Below are 24,933 nucleotides of genomic sequence, written 5' to 3'. Positions count from 1 at the left end.
GCCCATTTTCTTCATAATTAGTCTTGGTCAGGGGAAAAAGGAAGATTTATTCAAAAGGACTGGAGGAAAAATCCTAGAACATAAACAATGGAAAGGGCTAGGGATCAGGAGTCAAGAACTCATCCAAATAAAGTGTGGCTACATCATACAAATCAAAGAAGTTGTATGTGCATGCAGGATGACTCTTTAAAACAATTTTTTTTTTAAAAAAAGACATTTTTTTTCTTCAGAATTTTCTCTGAATGTCTGAAAAGTCCATGCTCTCAGAAATACCCTTAGAAGATACCACAGATTACTGTATAGAGAATGAGTTCGTGGGAAATGGAGACAGCAGAGAAATATCGAGAAGTATTTCTGCCAGATGAAGCAAGACCAAAAGCACCGCATCAGAAAATGATAACGACTACTTCTCTAAAGAAGGGTCAGCTGAATATAAGAGGTACTACCGTGGCTCTTCTCTGGCACTGTGTTTAGCCAGCTAACACAAGCACTAAGCAGCTGGTGCAATACAGTTCCTCTAGTTTGCATAGATGGGGAAAAGAGGGCTGAACCAATGTTGTTCTTAACTAGCCGATTTGGGTAATATGCTGAAATAGCTAAGGGCCCATGACAGCCCTAGTGGATTTTCCTCCATCAAAACTCTTCTGGTGTTTGCTAGCAAAAGAAGCACAAAGCAAGACTGACTCACAAATATCAGCCATTCAGATTAAAATCAGTCCTTCTTATCTTTATAACTGGGGGGGATTTCTTCCTGACTTAATTTATTATTAAAAAAAATACAGGAGTATAAGAGCACCCTTTGAAGAGATCCACACATTTATAAAGGGCTAATTACATTGTTGATCATTCAAAACAGATTCATTACGAACTCAACATGTGGTACAAAAGTCATTTCATGAGTAGCCTTATTCCCGTGTCAAGTGAAGTGAGGAGTGAAAATCCTTGCAAAGAGCCAAGAGCTATGAACGTAATCCTCTAGTATGCCATGTCTCAGCAGGTAAGATTAAAAAGAAAAAACAGAACACCTCAAGACTGCAACAACAAAGAGTTTATTAGAGTCAAGAATATATAATCACTGTACAGAAAACATTCAGAGTTAAAGTGTGAAATACTGAACCACTCACTGTGTATTCCGGTTGCTGAGCCTGTTAGTGATGATTTAATTGGCTGCCTACAGCTGGCTAACTTATCAGCACTTAAAAACATTTTTGTAAGCAGGGGAGAAATGATTGTCCTTTCTAAATGATAACATTGCCCAAGGTGGGAAAAAAGGATCATACAAACTGTATTTTAAACTTACTCAAGGAACAAAGTTGGTGGGAATGGAGGAGAGGAGATTGCCATAGTTTTGTGTTTTTTCTGCACCGAGGGACTGTAGCCTCACTGCTGTACCTTTGTACATACTCATGTTCAGTACAGCAATGCTTTCTATTTTTAAATAAGAAAAATATATTAACAGGTTCAAGAATTTACCATCAAATCCAGCCTCTTCCAGTTATCTTTGGCTTGGGAGGAAGTTGCTTACTTCAACCTTTGTGGGTCAAATGTTTTGACTAGAAAGAAAAGCCATAGTATCTGAGTCTGAAGGACGGTATAAATAACCTTTTTTTTTTAAAAAAAAAAAAAGGGGGGGGTTTTCTTAAACCTTCAAAGAACGGAGACTCAAAAAGCTTCTCTACCTCCTGAGGTCTCAATTCTCCATGCTACCAAACCTGAAGCTTTTGCCTTCCAAAACTGTTTGATGAACTCCAGAAGGGCTTGAGAAAGTCTCTTTCTTGAGCATTTACTTGTTTCCACCACAGGTAGGCAAAAGGCTTATTTTCTCCAGTACTAAAACAAAAAAAAACACATAGCACAGCATTTATTCAACCTGGTTTACTCTCAGAGGAGAGAAGTTACACGTAAATTGAACTCTGGGTTTAAAAACATGGTAAAATGCCTAAAGGCAAGCAATTTTCACAACCCTTCAGGAAAATAAACCGCTTGGAAACCAACTCTCTCTGCTCCTTGACAAATGGTTTCATCCAATCTGCACAATCCAAACTAGCAGGTTTTCTCTACTTTATTTTGGCATCTGACAGGAGGAAAAGAGAAGCCCTGTCCTGAGGGAAAGGAACTACAGCTGCATTCTGGGATGGAACAGCAATGGGACCATAGCTTGGAGATACTCGAAAGCCACGTAGCATTTACAGCTTAAACTGAATTTGCTCCTAAACAAAGTGCAGCCAACCATTAGTACAATCCCAAATTCTACAGTTACATTTTAGGTGGGATAACCCTTATCTTTCAAGCTTTCACTTTTTTAATCACCACTTAACATGAGTCCAGAATGCAACTGACTTGTAAATTTACAAGGGAAATCAAATGTGAAATTAGTCACTGCAACTGCAGATTATTTCCTTCCTCCACAGAAATAAATAATGTTGCTAAAATGAAAATGACTGTCCAGGGAGAAATGGCTATCTAGTCTTCATTAGTATCAACTCATATTAGTATGCACTTTTTCTCCTCTTAAGCACTATTGTACAACACTATTAACTTATTCTAAATGTTAAATTTATTTACTTTTGAGACAGCAGGTTTTTTATAACCATGAAGAAGGAGACAAGTACTGCATAAAAAGGTCTGTAAAAGAGCTGATAACATAATAGATTAGAGATGCGTTAGAAACTAAAATAAAAGCTTTGTAACACAGCTCTGAACTGAACTCAATTTACAATATTGTTACAAAAGAATAATACCAAACTGATGCCAAAATATCTAGATTGCTTTATCTATGAGTTATACTTACTACGGAGTGACATGTAGAACGCTGATACACAACAGCTACTATAATAACCAACCTTATTAAAAAGCTCTTAACTGCTGCAGTAGACAGCACAGATTCCTTGTAGGCCTATTCTGGAGGCAGTAATGGAATAAATATCTAATGATAAACAACAAAAACATGTAGAAGGGCACTTCAAATGAAAAATTGTGTGGCCTTAGGCCAAAATCTGCTGTTTAAGCATGTGTTGTAATACCTGTGTAGTGGTATTTTTTTGCGGTTTTTTTTCTTCAGATACCTGCTATTACTATTAAAAGCAAGGCCATTGGCAATTCAGTGTAGTGTTATACATGAACAAATTGAAAGCTTCAACTGGTCACGGTTTAAGATGACCCCTTTACAGCAAATTCAATGACGCATTAATTGTTCACTTGTTCAGCGATTTACAGACTGAAGGCTCCAGCACCAAATTCTTAAGATCGCCTCAGACAAAAAAGGAAAGATAATGATTTTGACTAACGAAGTGCTAAGTATCACTAAAAAGCATCCCTATCTCACTTGCAATATAAAAAGAATAGATATTAATTACATTTTATTTTGATAGATTTTTGTAAGTTTTTTTAAAAGTATAAATAGAGTTTAGATTCTTAAGACTTGTCAACTGCTAATTAATGTCTTTTTGTACTGTCCTCACGTCTATAAGCATACAGTACTCTTGCAGGGGGAAGCCTGCAAGTGTAATTGTTTACAGCACACTAATGAAGGCAATAATCTGAACTCCAGAACTAGCAGAAGAATCTGATATTACATGGAGCCAAGAGATGCATTAAGCACTTAAAAAGTAACACACTGTTGTTTACATTTTAGGCACCGGATCCCAAAAGCAGAAAGACAAGCTAAGAGTACATAGGTAGCAAACTGCAGCAGCACATGAGGAAAGTTCAGGGCCTCAAGAAAAACAGCCCAAACGTCTCCACGCTGGAACCCACTGTTTGTCAGCTGGAGAGGTAAAAACCCCTAAATGAGATGACTGGATCAGGCCTGCATTAGTGGCTGTCACATCTGCTTATCTGGTATCCAAAGTGCAATACACACTGTGGGCTTGCTTTTTAACTCTCAAAATATTAACGCAAGATTCAATCAGTGCCCGCTGCTGTACATATCAGCCTGTCACTTAGAACGCCATTCCTGGGAGCAAAAAGCCTGGGGTTCAAATTCCTGGGAACTTTTAAATATCCTGAACTAATCTGTCCTGTGATTGCAAGTGCTGAAGAAAGGTCAAGCAAGAACAAGTCTGAATGGAAAAAAGAAAAGGTCACCTAAATCAAACCTGTAAACTCTGACTTACTAATACAACTTCACAAATGCAGTAACAATTATCTAGGAGAGTCTGGCAGCCACCTAAAACTAATGAAGTAAAAAGATAGGTCTTAAAAAAAATGACTGTCACTATGTGATTAAAAAAAAAGCTCTACACACATATTGGAGGCACTTAAAATTTTAATCTTGAATCTTTGTAATGGCTTTTTTTTTTGAACCCAGATGCAGATGGTAGGCATTTTTCACTTTGTTTTATGAAATTACCGTCCTCCATCCTATGATCAAAGTAATCCATAATGAATGACAAGAAATTTTGCAACATTTTTATATAATTACACTCCTTTTCTCACATCACATAAGAGATCACCTTTATTAAATATACACACAGATGGAAATGACATTTTTTGCTTTTTACACTGCACTATAGTACAATTCTTCAAAATAAAAATTAAGTTCGCAGGAAACAACAGATTAGTTGGGAGAATCTGTAGCAAAATGGATAGCCATAAAAATAGTTCTCCTCAGTTTCTAGCAGAATTTGATCAGTCATTTGAAGAAAGAATCAATAAAAACAACCTGGGATAATGACTGGCTTTTCAGATCGTTTTCATTTCTCCTCTCAATTCCCTTTCTTGTCATGAGTCTAATACTTAAGGCAAACAGCGTAGTATCTTAAATCCTTGATAAACACAAATTAAGTATGTCAGATGGCTTTAAGGGAAAAAATATTGTAAATTCAAAGAAATGCTTTTGTAAATATAGTTTTATTCAACATGAGAACTAAAGATTTTATTGTCCTACTGTGGGTTGCTGCATATGTGTAGTTAAACATTTCATTCTCCATACTAGAGCAAGGATAAATTTTACTAATAAAAATAGTGGTGACAATAATAATTCTGGATCCTTCCTCCGAACTCCAGCTTTCCAATTTGCAGTTCTTACCCTTGGTAATACAACCAGCTACATCCCATTTAACATGTTTGATAAAGTGGTTTAAAGATTTTTTTAGGACCACTAAGAGCTTTCTCTTCAGTCCTGGCAGCAAGAACACACTTTTAACTTGTTGGACAATGACCTAAACCATCATAAACAATGAAGCTAAGTCTTGAACTTATCACTCGCAACCTCTCATCTTACTCAGCTTTCACTGAGACCACCAACTGAGAAGATATCTCACCTGTGCAAACTTGTGTATCTGCTCCACCACAGCTGCAAAGAGGGCATGGACACTTTCATCAATTAGACTCTGCATATAATGGACGGCTTCTTCATCAGACAGGTCCAAACGAAACTTGTCTTGCACCTGGAATGGAGGTGGAGATGACAAAAATAAATTCAATTCAACAGTTAAAACATACACTATTCTTTCAGACCTACACAGTAGCAGACATAAAGATTTCAGTTATGGAAGTTTAGTAGAGAATCTCTCCTTTACTTCTAAGTTACAGCAGATAATTGGATATTTACAGCAATACATAAAATGTTTATTTCTAACTATTTCATAAAAATGAGTATTTAAATAACCTAGAAACAGCCCCTACACCTCATCTCCCCAACTAGTAATTTCAAAGCTTGAGGCCAGAAAGTCAAGAGAAGTACTTGGACATAAAAGTTTAAACAGAACTAAAATGCTATGAGAAAAAGAGAAAATACTCAACATTCACTGAACAAGAATTATAGAATCATAGAATGACATGCCCCATAAAAAACCCACTCAATTTTGCATATTAAATGCAAAGTTCAAAGAGTCTGGATGATCCTAACCATTTCTGAAAGTATCTAACACTTCCTTATTCTAAGTTTATTTTCAGATAAAATAGTCTTTCAGAAACTATAAGGCAATTAAGTAATGAATAGGGGAAGGGGCAAGCAAATCAACTCTGCCAAAACTGATCTTTACATGGCAGGTGAGAATGTCTTTAACTATGACTATATCCACCATCCATTGACAGTTGGTTGGAGACACTGCTACCTCTCTTACATTATTTTTCCCTTTGGTAGCAAAATATTTTAACTATGGTCCCAATAATGCTATTTGCTTAATACTTACAATGTGTATATGAATTAAAAGCTGAAGGCACTATAATTAACAACACTGCAACAAGATCTATACTTTCCTATTTAAGCCTTGGCAAAGCCTTGATCCATGCAAATTTACAAAAGTGCAGTTGATGGCGTCCTATGAATTGTAACTAATTCCATGGCAACTGTTCCAGACGGAAACATCTCATAAGCACCATTACCACAGACACACCTTTGGTAGTACTCAAAAAATCTCTGTACATAGAAGAGAGCTTAAACACATCTTTAGGGAGAAAATAAATAAATAAATAAAAAATTTTGCTTTGCAGGAGCCAAGTAAGTTTTGCAGACATGCCTTATCCGTCAGAACATTTGAGCGGCAGAGGCATGATATGTGTTTTGGATGAGTTCAAATAATCTGATGCATGGATCTTAGGAAGAGCTACAGATACCAAAACATCTTTTTCTAAGTTTTCTGAAGTGCTGGCTGTGCAGCAAGGTCTGCACTGAGATCATTTGTAAAAAAAAAAAAAAAAAAACCAAAAAAAAAACCAAACAACCAAAAACTCCCAAACCAACCAGCACATTTCTGGATAACAATAGTAACTTTGGGTGCTCAACCTGGGAAATCATTTTTGCTGTTTAAGATCGCCTAGCAAGCCCATGATCTCTCAGAATTAAGGAGTCTAAGATCCTAGCATTCTCTAATGAAGCCTGTCCCCAAAGTTTAAAATTACTAGTCACCTTGCAAAGTAGTGCTGATCACAATATGAAAATTGCCCAGCAAATTCACATTACTTGCAGAAAATTAATTGCTACCATCTAATCATGTGCTTTATTCTCATAAAGATAAATTTCAAATGATGTGAGCTCTTGTGGAGACCATCATATTCATCTACTTCAGTCTCTTGCATAAAGAGCTAGGTAAAATCGTATCAATCAATTTTTGCATCAAGCATGTAATTTCTAGTTTATCTATGAGAATCTCTTCTGCAGCCTTTATACTGAGACAGAATTCTACACATCCTAGGTAAATTGTTTCAATGATTAATTGCCCTATTTAACAATTGTGACTTATTCCCTATCTGAATTTGTCCAATCTCCATCTCAAACAGCTGAGCTCATTAAAACTTTCCACATTAAAGAACTGTCCATCAGAAATCTCTCTCATGTAGGCAAATATCAAATGATTTAAGTTGCTTCTTAACCTTCTTCTGGACATGACTAAGGAGACTGACTATAAGACAGAATCAAGTCTTTCCTGAACATTTTCCATGCATTCACTTTTTTTTAAGCATTGACAAAAATGCCAGCCAAATTATTTCAACAAGGTTATTGATAAGGTCATATTTATGAGAAGATACTACCTTCTCTTCCCATTTTGTATTCTTTCTATATTTAACCACGCTCTTTATGATAGCAAAATACTCCAAGATTTCAGTTTAGTATTACTCTGCATTCTTTTCAAAGGCAATGAGTTCCAGAATAGTACCCTTCAGCGGTTACAATAAAAAGCATGTTAGTCTGCCAAGTATGGAAAGATAATGCTGCTTCACTCAAAATACTGTTATAACTCTGTTGCTGATATATTTGAAGTAAGCATAAATCGAGTTTTTCCTCAACTTTCCCAGAAAAAGAAGTTTGATCAATATGAAAGAACAGATTAAGCCAAAAAAAGTTCAGACTCTCAAGGAATCAAGTACCAGGGAGAGGTTTAGAGGAGACTTGAGGCTAATGTTATAGAACTTCTATCTTCATAACAAACATGATGAGAAGTAAATTTATTATCTCCCATAGACATATTACTAGTTTGACAGCCAGTGAAGCACACAATAGAATCTAACTGAATTTAATGGACTATTCACACACTTATAATTATAGATGAGCTTAAATACCTCCCCAAATAAAGGCACAGACTTCTATCAGATGTATTTTCACACTTACAAAAAAAGGTGATGTAATGAGAATTCAGAAAAATTGCTAACTGCAATTAAAAAAAAAAGTCACTGTAATGCTCTTCTACACAACTCTAGTAATCAAGTACTTCAGCGATCTTCTAATTTGTTTACAGAAGAACTTCTCAGAAAGTGTTGCAGTTAGTGACGTTAAGATGCAGCTTCATTCTATGGAGTTAATGACCATTTGAACCCACTTCCCACCTTCCCCAGGAACTGACTGGCACACTGATACATGTGGAAAGAAATTTACCCACACTTAGACCTTAAAATGAGTTTGGAATTAACAGTAGGACCAAATGTTGCCAAGTACTAGATCTTTGCATGAAAGTTTTTCAGCACTGCAATTAAAACTGACTGCTCCAACCCAGCTGAGAAGAAACATGGCATGGCAAATTACCTCTTGAGCTGCAACAGCCGCAACAAGATTAATATACATTGACTTATGGTTCTTGTAACAAAACCATCGGTAATTCTTATTTGAAACCTCTGAGTTACAGAGTAAACCATGCAGTCTGAAAGCCTATGGTTTCTCACAGAGGAGATGCAATTAGGAAAGGATTTCTGCATCATGTTAAAAAAAAAAAAAAAGTGGATTTGGGGGGGTGCCACTTTCTGACGAACACACTCATTCTACATACTTAAGAAGAATGGCCACCATGAAGGCATCAAAAGCAAGTGAATCTTGTTAGTTTAAGTCATTAGTATTTGTCAACGAGAAAAGAACTATACTTCATAAATCTGGCTAAACTTTTGCTTTGTTTCCAGAAAGGACTGATTTTAAACATTAGGTTTCAACATTAGAATTTGAATGTTTCTAAGGATGAAAAGGTTGGATAAAGCACTACAGTCCACAAAGATACTGACATTCAACTTTAAGGTTTCAAGTTGTCCATTTCCCATCCCCCTGCACAGTAGTTTAGTAATAAAGCATAAAAGAACAGGATTGCATAGTTACATGAATCTGCATGACCAGAAATTTTATCATACTCCAGTTAAATATCCACAGTCTGTAGATATATTTTTATGCTTTCTCGAACAGTTTAAACATAAGGATTAAGGTGTTAAGATACAGGGGCAGGTGGAGAGTGAAAGAAAAAAACCAGCTAGTTTTAACTACACTTCTTCTGAAACAAACAAAACAACCAAAACCCAAAAAACCCCAAAACCCAAACCACAAACATCCTGTGAGACCCCAGTCAAAATCAGAATTAATTTCCTCTCTTCCTCTACCTGTCAAAACCAAACAAAACACCTCAACCCACAATCAAATGGTCATTTCATCTATCTGTTGTTAAAAACCCCAGGACCCTATGATGAAACAGTCTGATCAGAGCAAACACTAACTAGAATCCCACATCCTAAATTCTGCAGTAAGTAAAGAAAGTCCCACACCACACGCATTGTTATGGCAAAGCAGAACACCATGAGATGTAAGACTGCAGAGGAAATTAAACTATTTCATAGAAAACACATATTTCCCACCAAAAAACACTAAACACCAACACTAAACACTAAACACCAACACCAAACACTAAAAAAACTGTTTTAAAGATACGAAATTTCAAAATCTGTAAACTTTATGCGTATTTACATTTCTAGTGATATTTCACTAGAAAAAGAGAAGTTGTAAAGTTAACTGAGAGGAAGAGTGTAACATCTATGACAATAATGAGCAGTGTTAATTGCTGGTAAACTCACACTTCATTTTTGCTTAAAGTGTCTTCAAGGAGAACAAAAAAAGACAATGTATGCATGAAGCCGATTTCATAGAAGACTCCCAGTCAGGCCCATAGAGGTGTGTACAGTATAAAAGTCACGATGGCAATAAAGAGGAAATTAAATACTCACAAAAACCTTAATCATAAACTGCAGTTAAAGAGCTCAGGTGAATGGCAGACCTGTGTATTCATTCAGTTGAATGAATCTCCAGGTTTACCCTTCTCCCTTTCAGTATTTTGCATTTTTTAAAGCATGACAGCGTTTGGATAGAGAGACGAGAGACAAACCCAGTTACGAATAGTGCTAATGCAGGTAAGTGCACCTTCTTGCAAAGTTTCAAGATTTTCACTTCTACTTTTTGCTCCTCAACCACAAGATTGCACCTTCCCTTGCCCCAAACAGCAGACTTGTACAGACTTTTTTTTTTTTTGTCCTCAAGTTTGACCTAACATACATAGTATAGGCCATAGTTATCCTTGTGTTAAACTCAGAATTTTTTCTTTTTTTACTAGCAAGCATCTTCTCACTGCTAAAACGTTACCTAAAATAGATTAGGTACTTAAGGCTCAAGGTTAAGACAGACTTTTTAGAAATTCTTAGGAAGCTTTTATAAACTTCAAGGCAGAATTGGAATCCATTCTTCATGAACATTTGTAGCTATGTTCTTCATAATTACTAAAGAAGGTAGTAATACATTTTGAGCTAACATATCACGTGCACATAAGAGAACCCCTTCTCAATTCTATTTAGTTTTCAGACTAATTGCAAGTCAGCCATTCTGAAGACTGCTGGCTGCTCTAGTATTTATTATTCCAGTAACATTAAGCAGTACTGCTGGTGTTTTCTATGACTACTAGCTACCTAATTTTATCACTCCAATATGGGACTGCTCATTGCAAAGTCAGCTTCTTAAATTTAAGTGAAACTTCAGTGTCCTCCTTTTTCATTGGGTTCTAATATGCATTGGATGTAAGCACCAAGACTACTACTAAAACCTCAGATAAAAATCAATTGATAGCCAAAAAACCAATAGTATTTAGTGGGGTTTTCATTAGTATTTTTATTGTTTTGCCTTACAATTGTTACCAACATTCAGTACCCAACATTCATGTAGCAGAAATTGGCATTATTGCTTTAACCCTTACCACATTTCATCTTTTTCAGCAAAAGACTTTTTTGCTTTCCATGTTGCAAACTCATTGTACAAACTATTCAGATGCTCTATATGCATGAACAATTTTATTTGAAAGACTATTCTAACAATAGCTTTTGTTTTCAAGGCTTTGATTTGAACAAACTGCAGTTTCTAAACAAGTCTGTGTAGGCTTCTGTAATTTTTTTTTTTTTTAATAGAAGTCAGTGAAGATGTTAGTGAACATCTCTAAATTGAACTTCCATGAAAATAAGGGTTTCAGCTGCTGCAGTATGCCATGATGATACTGTTCCAGCTCAGAATTTCATCATATTGGCCAAAATCTTATAATCAAGTAGACAGCATGCTATAAAGCAACAGGAGCACAGGAGTGTTCTCATACTTCGTTCATATCATAATGTTTATTCCATCTTTTTTTTTTTTTAATTAGAAATGAATTAATATACATGCAAAATCAGCAGCCTAGAATCAGAAGAGCTGGGTGTGCAGCTGCAGCATCATTACCCAAATGGAGAGAAAGATGAAGCTCTGCCGAGGCAAAATAAGCTCCATGTCAATGTGATACTTTTACAAAGAATAAACCTCCCCAGAGCAGCAAGCAAATATAAATCCTGAAACAGACAGACTCTGACCAAGGAAAACTGAATTTATTTCTCCTATGAAATTAAATTTCCTCTCAATATTAATAAATTTCAGAAATGTTTCCTAACTCCACCTTCTAACAAATACTTGTATTTTCAGCTAGGTGAAAAGGGACAGATATCCACTGTCTAAAAAGTCATGTCAAGCAACAAATTAGCAGTCTTTTCCATTTCACTAGCTTGTGAACTCAACTCTCAATTATCTGTTGACTGACTCCTGGGGACGACAGAGAAGGAGGAAAGAGCACAGGGAGTTTTTCTGCAACCCAGATGAAGAAACAGGCAAAATTAGCTCAGGCTAAGACAAAAAGATAGCTCAGAAACTCTTTCAGTACCTTGAGTCACATCGTATCTCTGCTTCAGCTTTTATACTTGTAGAACAAGAATTATTTTACTTTGCTATACTTAATATAAAAGGAACAAAACATGCCTGCTCTCCCTTCTTGCTAGTTTCCAAACATTTACACCACTCATTTCTCATCAAAGTGGATGAGTCCTAGTCAATGTTTGCATAAACTTGGAAACCCAGAGGGTGCTCTCAGTGTTACACTACATAGGAAGAAAATTCTTCACTATGCTGAATAGTTTGAATTTAGCCTTTTCCTGTGTATACCCAAAGGCGTTACCAAAACTGAATGGGGCTACTGTCACAAACAGCAGTTACCTGCTGCTTGCTGGAAACCAGGTATTTGTGCCGTCTATGTTCACAATAACCTCCCATGTAAATGAAACAGTTGCAGCATCTTTGCAGCACCTTCTTTAATCAATGGGCATCTGAAACACAGCTCAGTCAATTAGGACACTGTCCTTTAACGCTTGCCGAGTTCTTTGTGCGTCAATGACTCACTGGTCCCTGATGTTTTCTAATTTAAAGGCCAAATTTGCTATGAAGGACAGATAGAAGCCATCTGGCTTTCCTGTAGAAAAATCAAAAAGTTTTTTTTGTTAGGAGGTGACAATGCTGAATACATTAGCTACATCTGAAGAGTGATAGTCTATCTCTTCCTTACGTAAAACTGGCTGTATAATTGACTCCAGATTTTAGTCATTACTACTTAAATTTATAGCACTGGCTAATTTAAAAAAAGCCCAACAGTTAGCAATTAGTGTTGCAGCTGTACTGGATATAAAAAAAAGGCAAGTAGCACTGGCAGACAAAAAAGGTGTGTGCGGGGAAAATCTTCATTATATTATCAGCTATGCATTGAGGAGTCAACATAAAGAGATTTCAGTCCAGTGCTTTTCCTGAAAACTGAGAACTGGAAAAGAATAAGTGAAGAGTGGAAAATTTAAAGGCCATCTTAGAGACCACAGAAGGGGAAAGGCAAAGTGGACAGACTCTTCTGCTACGTTTCAGTTTAATTTCATTTTGTGAGCCAAAGCAGCTTAGAAAAGCCTAAATCACAGGGTTGCAGTAGGAGATGGTGCCATGAACCATGAGGTGAAGCACATTAGATGGACAGTTTTCTTTATAAATAGTATGGAGAGGACAAATGGAGATGAAAGGATCAAAAAGACAACTAATTTCAAGCTCTGCAGCTACTTTTTTCTTGGTCAAAAATTGACAAATGTTTTACTGTTAAAAAAAACCACCAAGAATTTGAAAAGGGTTCCTATGATTTTGAGGATGGGGACAATTTTGTGTAGTTGGTAATCACCATTCTCTGGGGGTTTCTATGGGGAAAAATTGTGATCAAAACTGGAGTGAGGGAAGTGAGTCATTGAAACAAGCTTTTCTTGCAACTGAAAGGAACTAGCTAATCCATCTAGTGATACTGGGTATACACACTGAAAGGGGACAGCTGGTTGAAAAATGTTTTTCCATATAAACTCAAGGAATTATTGTGAAACTTGAAAAAGAGGTTTTGGGGTTTTTTGCCAGGCCAATGCTGACTCATTTTCAGTCCAATTTTAAGTGTGCGAATGCATCATTAAGGTCAGCACTGATTTACTTTCTGAACACAAATGTTACGTAAAGCAGGTAAAAAGTGTCAAATTTTGGTATGCTCTAAATCTGTGTCTCCAGTTGAAGTCATTGGGAATTTCTGATACTTTTAAGACTAACAGGAAGAAACTATCCACATTCTCATTTTTCCTTCATAAATAAAATCAGTTTGTGTAGACCTTGTTCGCTTTTGAAGAAGAATAATGTGGAAGTACCTTCACAGATGACAGAAACAGAGTGCCCAGCTCCGCTTACACCATCCTGTGCCATAAACTATGTCAAACAGTTGTAATCTACACTTATTTTTAAAGAAAGTTGTACATGACACAAGCTGTTGTTTCAATTTTGCCTTGACTTGATACATATTTCTCTCAAGAAACTTCACAACTATCGGACAGAAATGACACCCAGAAAATATGCTTTCAGTTAGATTTTTAAGCTTGATAATACAATTACATTCTGCCAGTTAGGTCCTTGGGATCTCACGTTGTTTCCGGAAAGCAGATGATATTTTGGCAAAACTAGTCTCCAACTATAAAGATCTTGCTTTCACTTTCATTCCTCCTAATAATAATCCTTAAGAATTCCCAAAAAAGTCTCATTTAATATATTAGTCTGAAATGCTTTAAAAAAAAAATAAAATCACAATTCAAATCATCCGATGCCTCACTGAAGAGGATATGCTCCACATAATACTTTCAGGACCTTACTTTCTCTCCCCAATTTATCTAAACATTGGAAAGTCCCAGGATTGCTGACTTCCAACGACCTTTTCAGTCTTACTAGTGAGCATCCTATTATAACACATGTATGTATCACAGGAAGTGACAAAAGAGAGCACAAGAAATCAAGCCATACAAAATGACGGAGGTCTGTATTCTAGTTCAACTTATTTTACTCCAGCCATCATTATCATATGATACATGCAAATTTTATTTTTATTTAGAATATGTGTATGATTACAAAAATTAAAGCCTCAATCTGGCTATAAAAACTTGGTAGATTACTTTCTGGAAGTTTAGAAAAAGGGAACACCAAAATTATTTCCAAAGGCAGCTTTACTTGCTAGCATGTTTTTACATCTTACCATTTTTCACCAGCAGGCAGATATTTCCTGTAACATAACGTGCCTCCTTACCTATAAGAAGTTAGGAGGATGCATTATGTCACTTTGTGAAGCTGAAGATTAGACTGGAACCTGAGCTACCATCCAACATCATAATGCTTTCACTTTGAGGAATTAAAACTGTGGCCATTCCAGGGGAAAAAAAAAAAATCTTTCCTTAGAAGTAATCTTTAGAATAATTCATGCCTACTTAGTAACAGCAGTATAGCTGCACCTACTGAAAAATTCCAATATCAAGGATTTCTATGCCAAATGAATTGTTCGCCAAAATAACTGAAGCATAATACTCCTTTCAGTAAGCATTCCTTTTAATGCATTTTTTTTTTTCTACTATGCAAATTTCCTTGTAGTTTAATCATAAACTAGTACTCTGATTTATCACCAAATTTAGATAAGGCTACCTTTATCTTGTTACCTCAGTGACCTGACTTCAGCTGACTGAGACCACAGAGCCTCACTGGCTCACCAGCCCCTTAAAGCAAAAATGACGGCTCTACAAAACAGAGAATGAGTATTACTACTACAGCACCGATAAGGAAAATGCTGCCTATGAACTTCCACGTATGCTATTAAGCAGGATACCTTCTTAGATACAAAAACATGTGTAAATCTCCAACTTTGTCTTCCATGAAAGTGGTATCACGGTTGAAATGGCTATTGACTTGACTCACACATCAAAGGTAATTTAATTTTACAGGTCAGTCCAAAATAGATCTTTAGCTAATTTGAGTCTGTTGAAATATATATGGATTTTTTGTTCAAAGCTTTAAGAAAAAAAAATAAAAATCAATTGAGATGCTGAAAGCATTTATTCAATTTTCCTACAAGGTACAGTATTATCCTGTTAAATGATTGAACAAACTTGCCACTCAGCCCAAGAGATGCAAGACAACTTGTTCCTTTTTTCATTAGTACTAACAAAGCTCATAACCAATTTGAGACAGGCTAATAGGCATTTAGTATCATGCCTGTAACAAGTTTTCTAACACATTACTTAAAAAAAAAAAACAAAAACAAACATAAGCTATTCACCATTCTATAATAGCTTAAGATTATTTTGATCCTAGTCCATTTACAGCTGATTTGCTAACTCTTTTTAAAGCAAAAAAGTAAAACCAAAAATTGAGAACTAAAGAAAATAATTACTGTCATAGGAGCTTTGAAGGTACTTGTATGCATCCAGCTGATCATATTGTCAAAAACTGCTTTATGGAAGGGTCCTCTGTTGACCTACTCTTTAGAGATATCATTATGATATTTTGCACAAATTCCACGAGTATATTCAAAGCATAATTTTCAAAGTAAACGGACCAAACCTGAACAGTGAACAGGAATTAAAAACAGCTGATCTGTCAGAAAAAAAACAAGAGTTTATATAAAATAACAATACTTGTGGGAGAGCTGAAAAGTCTAAAAAAACCCAAAACAAAAAAGTACTTCTCCCTATTTTTCCAACAGGTAGCCAGAAGCAAACATGTCAACTTCATAAAGATGAAATTCATAGGTATGTGTTGCAAGCATATATTAAAATCATAGAATCATTTAGGTTAGAAAAGACCTTTAAGATCATCAAGGCCAACCCTTAACCTAGCACTGCTAAGTCCACCACTAAACCATGTCCCTAAGCATCATGTCTACCCATCTTTTAAATACTTCCAGGGATGGTGACTCCACCACTTCCCTGGGCAGCCTGTTCCAGTCCTTGACAACTCTTTCAGTGAAGAAATTTTTCCTAATATCCAATCTAAACCTCCCCTGCTGCAACTTGAGGACACCTCTTGTCCTGTCACTTGTTACCTGGGAGAAGAGACTGACACCCACTTGGCTACAACCTCCTTTCAGGTAGTTGAAGAGAACGATCAGGTCTCCCCTCAGCCATCTCTTCTCCAGGCTCAACAACCCCAGTTCCCTCAGACGCTCCTCATCAGACTTGTGCTCCAGACCATTCACCAGCTTCGTTGCCCTTCTCTGGACACGCTCCAGCACCTCAATGGCCTTCTGGTAGTGAGGGGCCCAAAACTGAACCCAGCACTCGACGTGCGGCCTCACCAGTGCCCAGTACAGGGGGATGATCACTGCCCTGGTCCTGCTGGCCACACTATCTCAGATACAAGCCAGGATGCTGTTGGCCTTCTTGGCCACCTGGGCATGCTGCTGGCTCATAGCAGGACCCCCGGGTCCTTTTCCACTGGGCAGCTTTCCAGCTACTGTCCACCAAGCCTGTAGCATTGCCTGGGGTTGTGGTGACCCAAGTGCAGGACCCACCACTCTGCCTTGTTGAACCTCATACAGTTGGTCTTGGCCCATCGATCCACCCAGTCCAGATCCCTCTGTAGAGCCTTCCTACCCTCCAGCAGATCAACACTCCTGCCTAACTTGGTGTTGTCTGCAATCTTACTGAGAATACACTCGATCCCCTCATCCAGATCACTGATAAAGATATTAAAGAGAACTCTCCCCAAGACTGAGCCCTGGGGAACACCACTTGTGACCAGCCACCAACTGGATTTAACTCCATCACCACTCTTTGGACCCAGTCAGGCAGCCAATTTTTTGCCCAGTGAAGCATACACTTGTCCAGGCCACGAGCAGCCAGTTTCTCCAGGAGAATGCTATGGGACATGGTGTCAAAGGCTTTACTGAAGTCCAGGCAGACAACATCCACAGCATTTCCCTTATCCGCTAAGTGGGTCACCTTGTCACAGGAGAAGATCAAGTTAGTGAAGCAGGACCTGCCTTTCATAAACCCATGCTCACTGGACCTGATCACCTTCTTGTGCTGTACATGCCACGTGATGGCACTCAAGATGATCTGCTCCATAATCTTCCCTGGCACTAAGGTCAGGCTGACAGGCTTGAAGTTCCCTGGATCCTCCTTCCAGCCCTTCTTGTAGATTGGCTAACCTCTAGTCAACTGGGACCTCCCCAGTTAGCCAGGACTGCTGATAAATGATGCAAAAGTGCCTTCGTGAGCACTTCAACCAGCTCCCTCAGTACCCTTCAGTGGATCCCATCCGGCATGATAACCTGTGTGTGTCTAAGTGGTGTAGCAGGTGACAAACCATTTCCCCTTGGATTATGGGGGCTTCATTCTGCTCCCAGTCCCTGTCTTACAGCCCAGGGGGCTGGGTACCCAGAGAACAACCGGTCTTACCGCTAAAGACTGAAGCAAAGGCGGCATTAAATACCTCGGCCTTTTCCTCAGCCTGTCAGTATGTTTCCCCCTGCATCCAATAAAGGATGGTGTGTTGGGTTTGCATTGCAAAGTTTTGGTACCAGGGGGGGCTACAGGGGTGGCTTCTGTGAGAAGCTGCTAGAAGCTTCCCCTGTGTCTGACAGAGCCAATGCCAGCCGGCTACAAGACGGACCCACCGCTGGCCAAGGCCAAGTCAATCAGCGCCTCTGTGATAACATATTTAATAAGGAAAAAATCAGTTAGAGAGAGCTTTTGCAGCCAGAGGGAGGAGTGAGAAGATGTAAGAAACTCTGCAGACACCAAGGTCAGTGCAGAAGGAGGGGGAGGAGGTGCTCCAGGCACCAGAGCAGAGATCCCCCTGCAGCCCGTGGTGAAGACCATGGTGAAGCAGGCTGTCCCCCTGCAGCCCATGGAGGGAGGATGAGGGGGTGTAGAGATTCCACCTGCAGCCTGTGGAGGACCCCACGCTGGAGCAGGTGGAGGCACCTGAAGGAGGCTGTGACCCCGTGGGAAGCCCACGCTGGAGCAAGCTCCTGGCAGGACCTGTGGCCCCATGGAGAGAGGAGCCCATGGTGGAGCAGGTTTGCTGGCAGGACTTGTGACCCCGTGGGGGACCCATGCTGGAGCAGTCTGCTCCTGAAGGTCTGCACCCCGTCGGAGAGACTCACGTTGGAGAAGTTCGTGAAGGACTGTCTCCTGTAAGAGGGACTTTATGTTGGAGCAGAGGCAGAGTGTGACAAGTCCTCACTCTGAGGAGGAAGGAGCGGCAGAGACACCGTGTGATGAACTGACCACAACCCCCATTCCCCGTCCCCCTGTGCCGCTGGGGGGGAGGAGGGAGAGAAATGGGGAGTGAAGTTGAGCCTGGGAAGAAGGGAGGGGTCGGGGGAGGTCTTTTAAGATTTGGTTTTATTTCTCATTGCTCTACTCTGTTTTGCTTGGTAATAAATTAGATGAATTTCTCTCTAAGCTCACTCTGTTTTGCTCGTGATGACAATTAGTGAGTGATCTCTCCCTGTCCTTATCTCGACCCATAAGCTTTTTGTTACACTTTTTCTGCCCTGTCTAGTGAATGAGGGGAGTGATAGAGTGGCTCTGGTGAGCACCTGGCCCCCAGCCATGGTCAACCCACTACAGATAGAGATTCTCCTTAGTCCTCTTTTTGTTGCTAATGTATTTATAGAAACATTATTTATTGTCTTTTACAGTAGTAACCAGATTAAGTTCTAGTTGTGCTTTGGCCCTTCTCTTTTTCTCCCTGCATGACCTCATGACATCCTTGTAGTCCTCCTGAGTTGCCTGTCCCTTCTTCCAAAGGCTCTCTTTTTTTTTTTTTTTCCCCCTCAAGTTCCAGCCAAAGCTCTCTGTTCAGCCAGGCCAGTCTTCTTCCCCAACAGCCTGTCTTTTAGCACGTGGGGAGGGCCTGCTCCTCTGCCTTTAAGACTTCCTTCCTCAAAAATGTCCAGCCTTCCTGGAGTCTTCTGCCCCTCGGGACTACCTCCCAAGGGACTCAGGCCAAAGTCTGCCCTCTGGCAGTCCAAGGTGACAGTTCTGCTGTCCCCCTTCCTTACTTCTCTGAGAATCAAAAATTCCATCATTTCATGATCACTATGCCCAAAACTGTCTCCAACCATCACATCACCTGCAAGTCTTTCTCTGTTCACAAAGAACCTTCTGTTAGGAAGGTCTCTTCCTTCAAAAGAAGGTCTCTTTCTTGTCCTGGTTGTGGCTAGGATAGAATTCATTTTCACAAGGAGCCAGGACAGGTGAGCCAAGCTGGCCAAGGGGCTATTCCATACCACGAGACATCATGCCCACCATAAAAGGGGGGCTAGTCAGAGAAGATCGGGTCAGTGTGGCTCTGGAACGGTCTGAGTGTGGGCTGAGTGTCCAGCTGGTTGTGGGATCAGGAAATTGCTTTCTGTTATCCCCTGTTGTGTATATTCCATTATAAATACTACTGTTGTTGTTTCCCTCTCCCTTTGCTGTCCCAGTAATCTGTCCCTTATCCCAACCCACAAGGTTTTGCCTTTGTCTGCCCATTCTCCTCCCCATCCCGCCGGGGAGGGGTGAGCGAGTGGCCATATGGTGCTCAGCTGCCGGCTGGGGCTAAACCACAACATCTCTCTATGAAAATGCAGTTACTCCCATCATCTGCAACTTAGAACCATAGAACTATATTATCATAGAATCGTTTGAGTTCGAAGGGACATTAATGGTCACCTAGTCCAATCCCCCTGCCATGGGAGGGGACATCTTCAACTGGATCAGGTTGCTCAAAGCCCTGTCCAACCTGACCTTGAATGTTGCCAGGGATGGGGCACCTATCACGTCACTGGGCAACCTGTTCCAGTGTTTTACCACCCTCATCATAAAACATTTCTTCCTAATATCTAATCTAAATCTCCCCTCCATCAACTTAAAGCTCTTACCCCTTGTCCTGTCACTCCATGCCCTTGAAAACAGTCCAGCTTTCTTGTGAGCCTCTTCAGGTACTGGAAGGCTGCTATAAGGTCTCCCCGGAGCCTTCTCTTCTCCAGGCTCAACAACCCCAACTCTTCTCAGCCTGTCTTCATAGGAGAGGTGCTCCAGCCCTCTGATCATCTTCACAGCCTCCTCTGGACTTGCTCTAATAGCTCCATGTCTTTCTTGTACTGGGGACCCCAGAGCTGGACACAGTACTCAGATGGGGTCTCACGAGAGCGAAGTAGAGGGGCAGAATCACCCCCCTCAACCTGCTGGTAATATTTCTTTTCATGCGTACCAGGATACGGTTGGCTTTCAGCACACATTGCTGGCTCACATCCAGCTTTTCATTCACCAGTATCCTCACGTCCTTCTCCTCAGGGCTGCTCTCAATCCATTCATCCCCCAGCCTATGTTGATACCAGGGGTACCCCGACCCATGTGCAGGACCTTGCACTTGGCCTTGTTGAACCTCATGAGGTTCACATGGGTCCACTTCTCAAGCTTGTTCAGGTCTCTCTGAATGGCATCCCGCCCCTCCAGTGTGTCAACCACTCAGCTTGATGTCATCAGCAAACTTGCTGAGGGCACAGTTGATCTCACTGTCTATGTCACTGATGAAGATATTAAACAGTACTGGTTCCAATACGGACCCCTGAGGGACACCACTTGTCACCGATCTCCATCTGCACATTGAGCCATTGACTACTACCCTCTGGATGCACTCATCCAACCGATTCCTCATTCACCATACAGTCCACCCATGAAATCTGTCTCTCAAATTTAGAGACAAGGATGTTTGGGGGACATGAGCCAGCAATGTGACTTCTTCACTCTGAGGCTGACCGAGCACTGGAACAGGCTGCCCAGAGAGGTTGTGGAATCTCCCTCTCTGGAGATATTAAAAACCCGCCCAGAGACGATCCTGTGCAACATGGTCTAGGTGGGTTGGACTTAGCAGGGGGGGTTGGACTAGATCTCCAGAGGTCTCTTCCAACCCCTACCATTCTGTGATTGTTTCAAAGGCATTACAGAAGTCCAGATAGACAGCATCCGTAGCTCTTCCCTTGTTCACTGATGTAGTCTCTCCATCAAAACTTGTCAGGTATTGAGCTGTTTTGGTTTTCTACTTTAAGCCTCTATCCTCCCATGTTCTATATGAGTAACCTACTGTCCTGGTTTCAGCTGAGAGGGTAAATTTTCTTCATAGTAGCTACTATGTTTTGGATTTGTGCTATGTTTTGGATTTGTGCTGGAAACAGTGTTGACAATACAGAGATGTTTTTGTTCTACGGAGCTATTGTTGAGCAGTGCTTACACTGAGCCAAGGCCTTTTCTGCTTCTTGCACTGCCCCGCCAGCGGGATGGCTGGGGGTGGACAAGAAGTTGGGAGGAGACACAGACAGGACAGCTGACCCCAACTGACCAAAGGGATATTCCATACCATATGATGTCATGCTCAATTTATAAGGAGCTTGGGGGAAGTGGGAGAGGGGGGGCGGCGGCGTTCAGAGTGATGACGTTTGTCTTCCCAAGTCACCGTTACGAGTGACAGAGCCCTGCTGTCCTGGAGATGGCTGAACACCTGCCTGACATGGGAAGTGGGGAATGAATTCCTTGCTTTTCTTGTGCGCGCGGGTTTTGCTTTACCTATTAAACTGTCTTTATCTCAACTCACGAGTTTTTTCACTTTAACTTTTCCAATTCTCTCCCCCATCCCAACGGGGGGCAGTGAACAAGTGGCTGCGTGGTGCTTAGCTGCCAGCTGGGGTAAAACCACGACACCTACTCAGTCTCTACATGGCATTTACGGACAGAGGTCAGGTTCAACTATTGATATGGAAAAAGAACTAGCTGTCAGCTTCTCAGGAAAACAACCAAAGGGAGGGAGGGCTGTCATCTTTACTACAAATACACAGCACTTTTGGCTAGCCCAGCCTTCTGGGAAATGAAATTGAATAGCCACATGAACACTTTGTATCAATTTGAAACCAAGAAACTCTGAACAGAAATGCTCAAATTCTTGCAGGCAAAAGGAAAGATTTGTTTGGAGTCAATTTAGTTTTCTTCAAGGGAATTGTATTAGAAGATGAAATACTCAAGATTCTGAACCTTCGCTTTCATAGCTTATTGAAAACACTGAACAACAGCCTATTTTAGAAAAAATCCACTGCTCGAATAAAAATTACACTGAACTGATTTCCATTGGATACACAGGCTCCACAAAGTCTTTTGTGGAATGAAAACAGATAGCCCTTTTATAAATCAAATTATTAAAAGCCAACATTTGCCTAAAATGTAAGTGTAATAAAGTCTAGATGAACATTTATCCAGTATTCTTAATGTCAACTGTTGCTGAAACATCAAATGGAGAAGAATGATTCAGGCTGGTGCAAAGGGACAAAGTTAGAATTATGGGACACAAGTTTGTTTTCACAATAAACAAAAATTTCTTGGTGATGAAGATATACCAGTCTACTGGTTTTCAATCTTCAGCAGACTGGTTTTATAAAACCATCCATGATTCTAGACTAGATGGAACAATCTTTCATGATATAGTCACTTACCAAAAAATTTCCTAAGGTGGGATCACTGGTCTTAGCAGAATGCTAAAACACCTCTTGGGAAAGAGAGCTAGAGCAGAGTGTGCACTACTGCATGGACCATAAGGAGCAATTCTGTATTTACTGGCACATGTGCTAAGTGATCTCAAAAGCATGTTCTCCTATCTTCAACTTCAATGATTCTAGAAATTGCTCAAAACTTACAAAATAGCAGCAAATATTTTCAAGTCAGTTACAAGTAAGTCACCACCAGTGACCGAATTTCTTGACATGATGACAGGTTACTGAAAGACAAGGAAAGCTCTCCAGTTACCTTTTTTACAGTCTTGTCAGGTTCAAGAGCAATATCTGGAATGTTGGCATCCACCATGAGGGAAAATAAGTTCAAGATCAAGTTCGAATACCTAAGAAGAGGAGCAAATTAGGTAAAACACTTTGTAAACAACTTCATTTAAGAACAATCATCATCTTAGTGTGAATTGGTAATGCTTCAGAGGAGATGCATTCATAATGCTTCATTTGAACATACTTATGTTAAAAACATAAGATACCTGATATTAGCAGTGAAAGTTTAACCCTCAAGCTATCTCAAACTGGCAAAACTGAAGAGACTGTTCTGGTTTTGTTATAATTTTCTAAAAATTGTCAGAACATTTATTCAGAGACACATCAAATATAAACTCCGATTTCATATATTGTAAGATTCAATGCCTTTTTCTACCTCTAGCAGGACATAAATACTGATATACTGACAGAATACTGATTCAAAGGTTATTTTTTATTAAAAAGTCTATCAGTGATACAGCAGTATTATATAAATTAGCATTCAAACAGCTGAAGTCTTCACAATTACGAGTAATGATTTTTCAAGTTGCTGCAAGAGCTTTTGCCATAACAAGTTGAATGTAAGTGATTTAACCAGATCCAAGTCTGCAGCTGCTCAGTTAAGCTGCAATAACATTGGTAGGCATTCTACACTTATGAAGTACAATGTCATTTATAACCATTAAAAAAGACAAGACAGGGTATAGTTTCCCATTTTAACACGGTGTTGGAAGTACTTGTGAATCTTTTACAGAATACCATTTTGCCCTTGCAGGAAATTAGCTGTAAGTTGCTTTCTGAAAGGATAATTTTCAAGCTGTGCAACATAAAATGAGACTTCCCTTCCTCTGTAAAGAGATCTAGTCCCCTTTCAGAGACAAAGTATGTAACTGACTTTAAAGTCTGAAATACTGCTCTGCTAAAAGCACTAGGAGCTTCATAGATGAAAGAAAATGAATTCTTAACAGCAAAACTTGTTTATTAGCAAGCTGCTGAATATATATATAAGCTGACAATTGCAAGAAGTACAAAGTATTTTAACTACACAAAAGAACTGCTTCACAGCTATATTTTGCAGAGTAAATACTGCTAAAAAAAAATCTCTAGAAAACCATAATTCCATCAAAAATTTTGACACTTCATTATTACCTGGAGCTAGCACTACCTAACACATTCCATTATAAGTTTTAACTCTTTATAAACACAAACATTTAAATTAACTGGGCAGAAATCTTCAGTGTCTCATTTGTTTCAGCTGTTCTCCTTCACCTTGCCAGGTGCAAGTGGCTAGAGTCAGGAAAATTACTTTTATCATAGATGAAAGAAAGCAAGCTACACTTCCATTTTGTTTCAGATCTGGCAAAGAAATCTGGCAGTTGCTTTGGTGCCAGGAACAGACACCACAGGTTTTAATGAAAATTTTTTCTACTTGCCTGAAACAAGCAAATCTCACTGTAAACACGCTTAAACCTTGCAGCTACATTGTCTCAAGTCTCTTCCTAGGTCATTGGTAGCTTCCATTGACAGTTCTCCGTTTGAACTGACCCAGGAGTCCAGAGTCTCAGAGCTCCTTCTGCTCTTGAGCCACACAGAGGATAAGAGGTTATGAGCACTACAGGTAGCTGGGGTTATTTAAGTGATGGAGGTTCGTAAAAGTGATTTCAAAGATCTAGGCATCATTGCTAGATGCCAGTTAAGAGCTGGTTCTGTTCCACACAATGAAGTCTTTTGG

The 24,933-nt window shown here is 39.5% G+C and overlaps 1 protein-coding gene across 3 annotated transcripts in view; it reads right to left on the bottom strand.

Annotated features, from left to right (window-relative positions):
* Positions 1-1,026: 1,026 nt before the first annotated feature.
* PIK3C3 (phosphatidylinositol 3-kinase catalytic subunit type 3) overlaps positions 1,027-24,933 on the bottom strand; it is an 82,202-nt gene continuing 58,295 nt past the window's right edge. For 2 of the 3 annotated variants that reach the window (XM_075739468.1, XM_075739469.1), the window contains 3 exons: positions 23,191-23,281; positions 5,265-5,390; positions 1,027-1,830 (listed from right to left, as the gene is read on the bottom strand). In XM_075739468.1, coding sequence (XP_075595583.1) covers positions 1,816-1,830; positions 5,265-5,390; positions 23,191-23,281 — 232 coding nt within the window. In that variant the 3' untranslated portion in view covers positions 1,027-1,815. The remainder of the gene's footprint in view (positions 1,831-5,264; positions 5,391-23,190; positions 23,282-24,933) is intronic. The other variant, XR_012832945.1, reaches the window with a different exon arrangement.

The sequence above is a fragment of the Balearica regulorum genome, chromosome Z (assembly GCF_011004875.1).
Source record: "Balearica regulorum gibbericeps isolate bBalReg1 chromosome Z, bBalReg1.pri, whole genome shotgun sequence".
Lineage (NCBI taxonomy): Eukaryota > Metazoa > Chordata > Aves > Gruiformes > Gruidae > Balearica > Balearica regulorum.
Note: the sequence above shows the minus strand (reverse complement) of the source record. Positions and strands in the feature narration are given on the sequence as shown.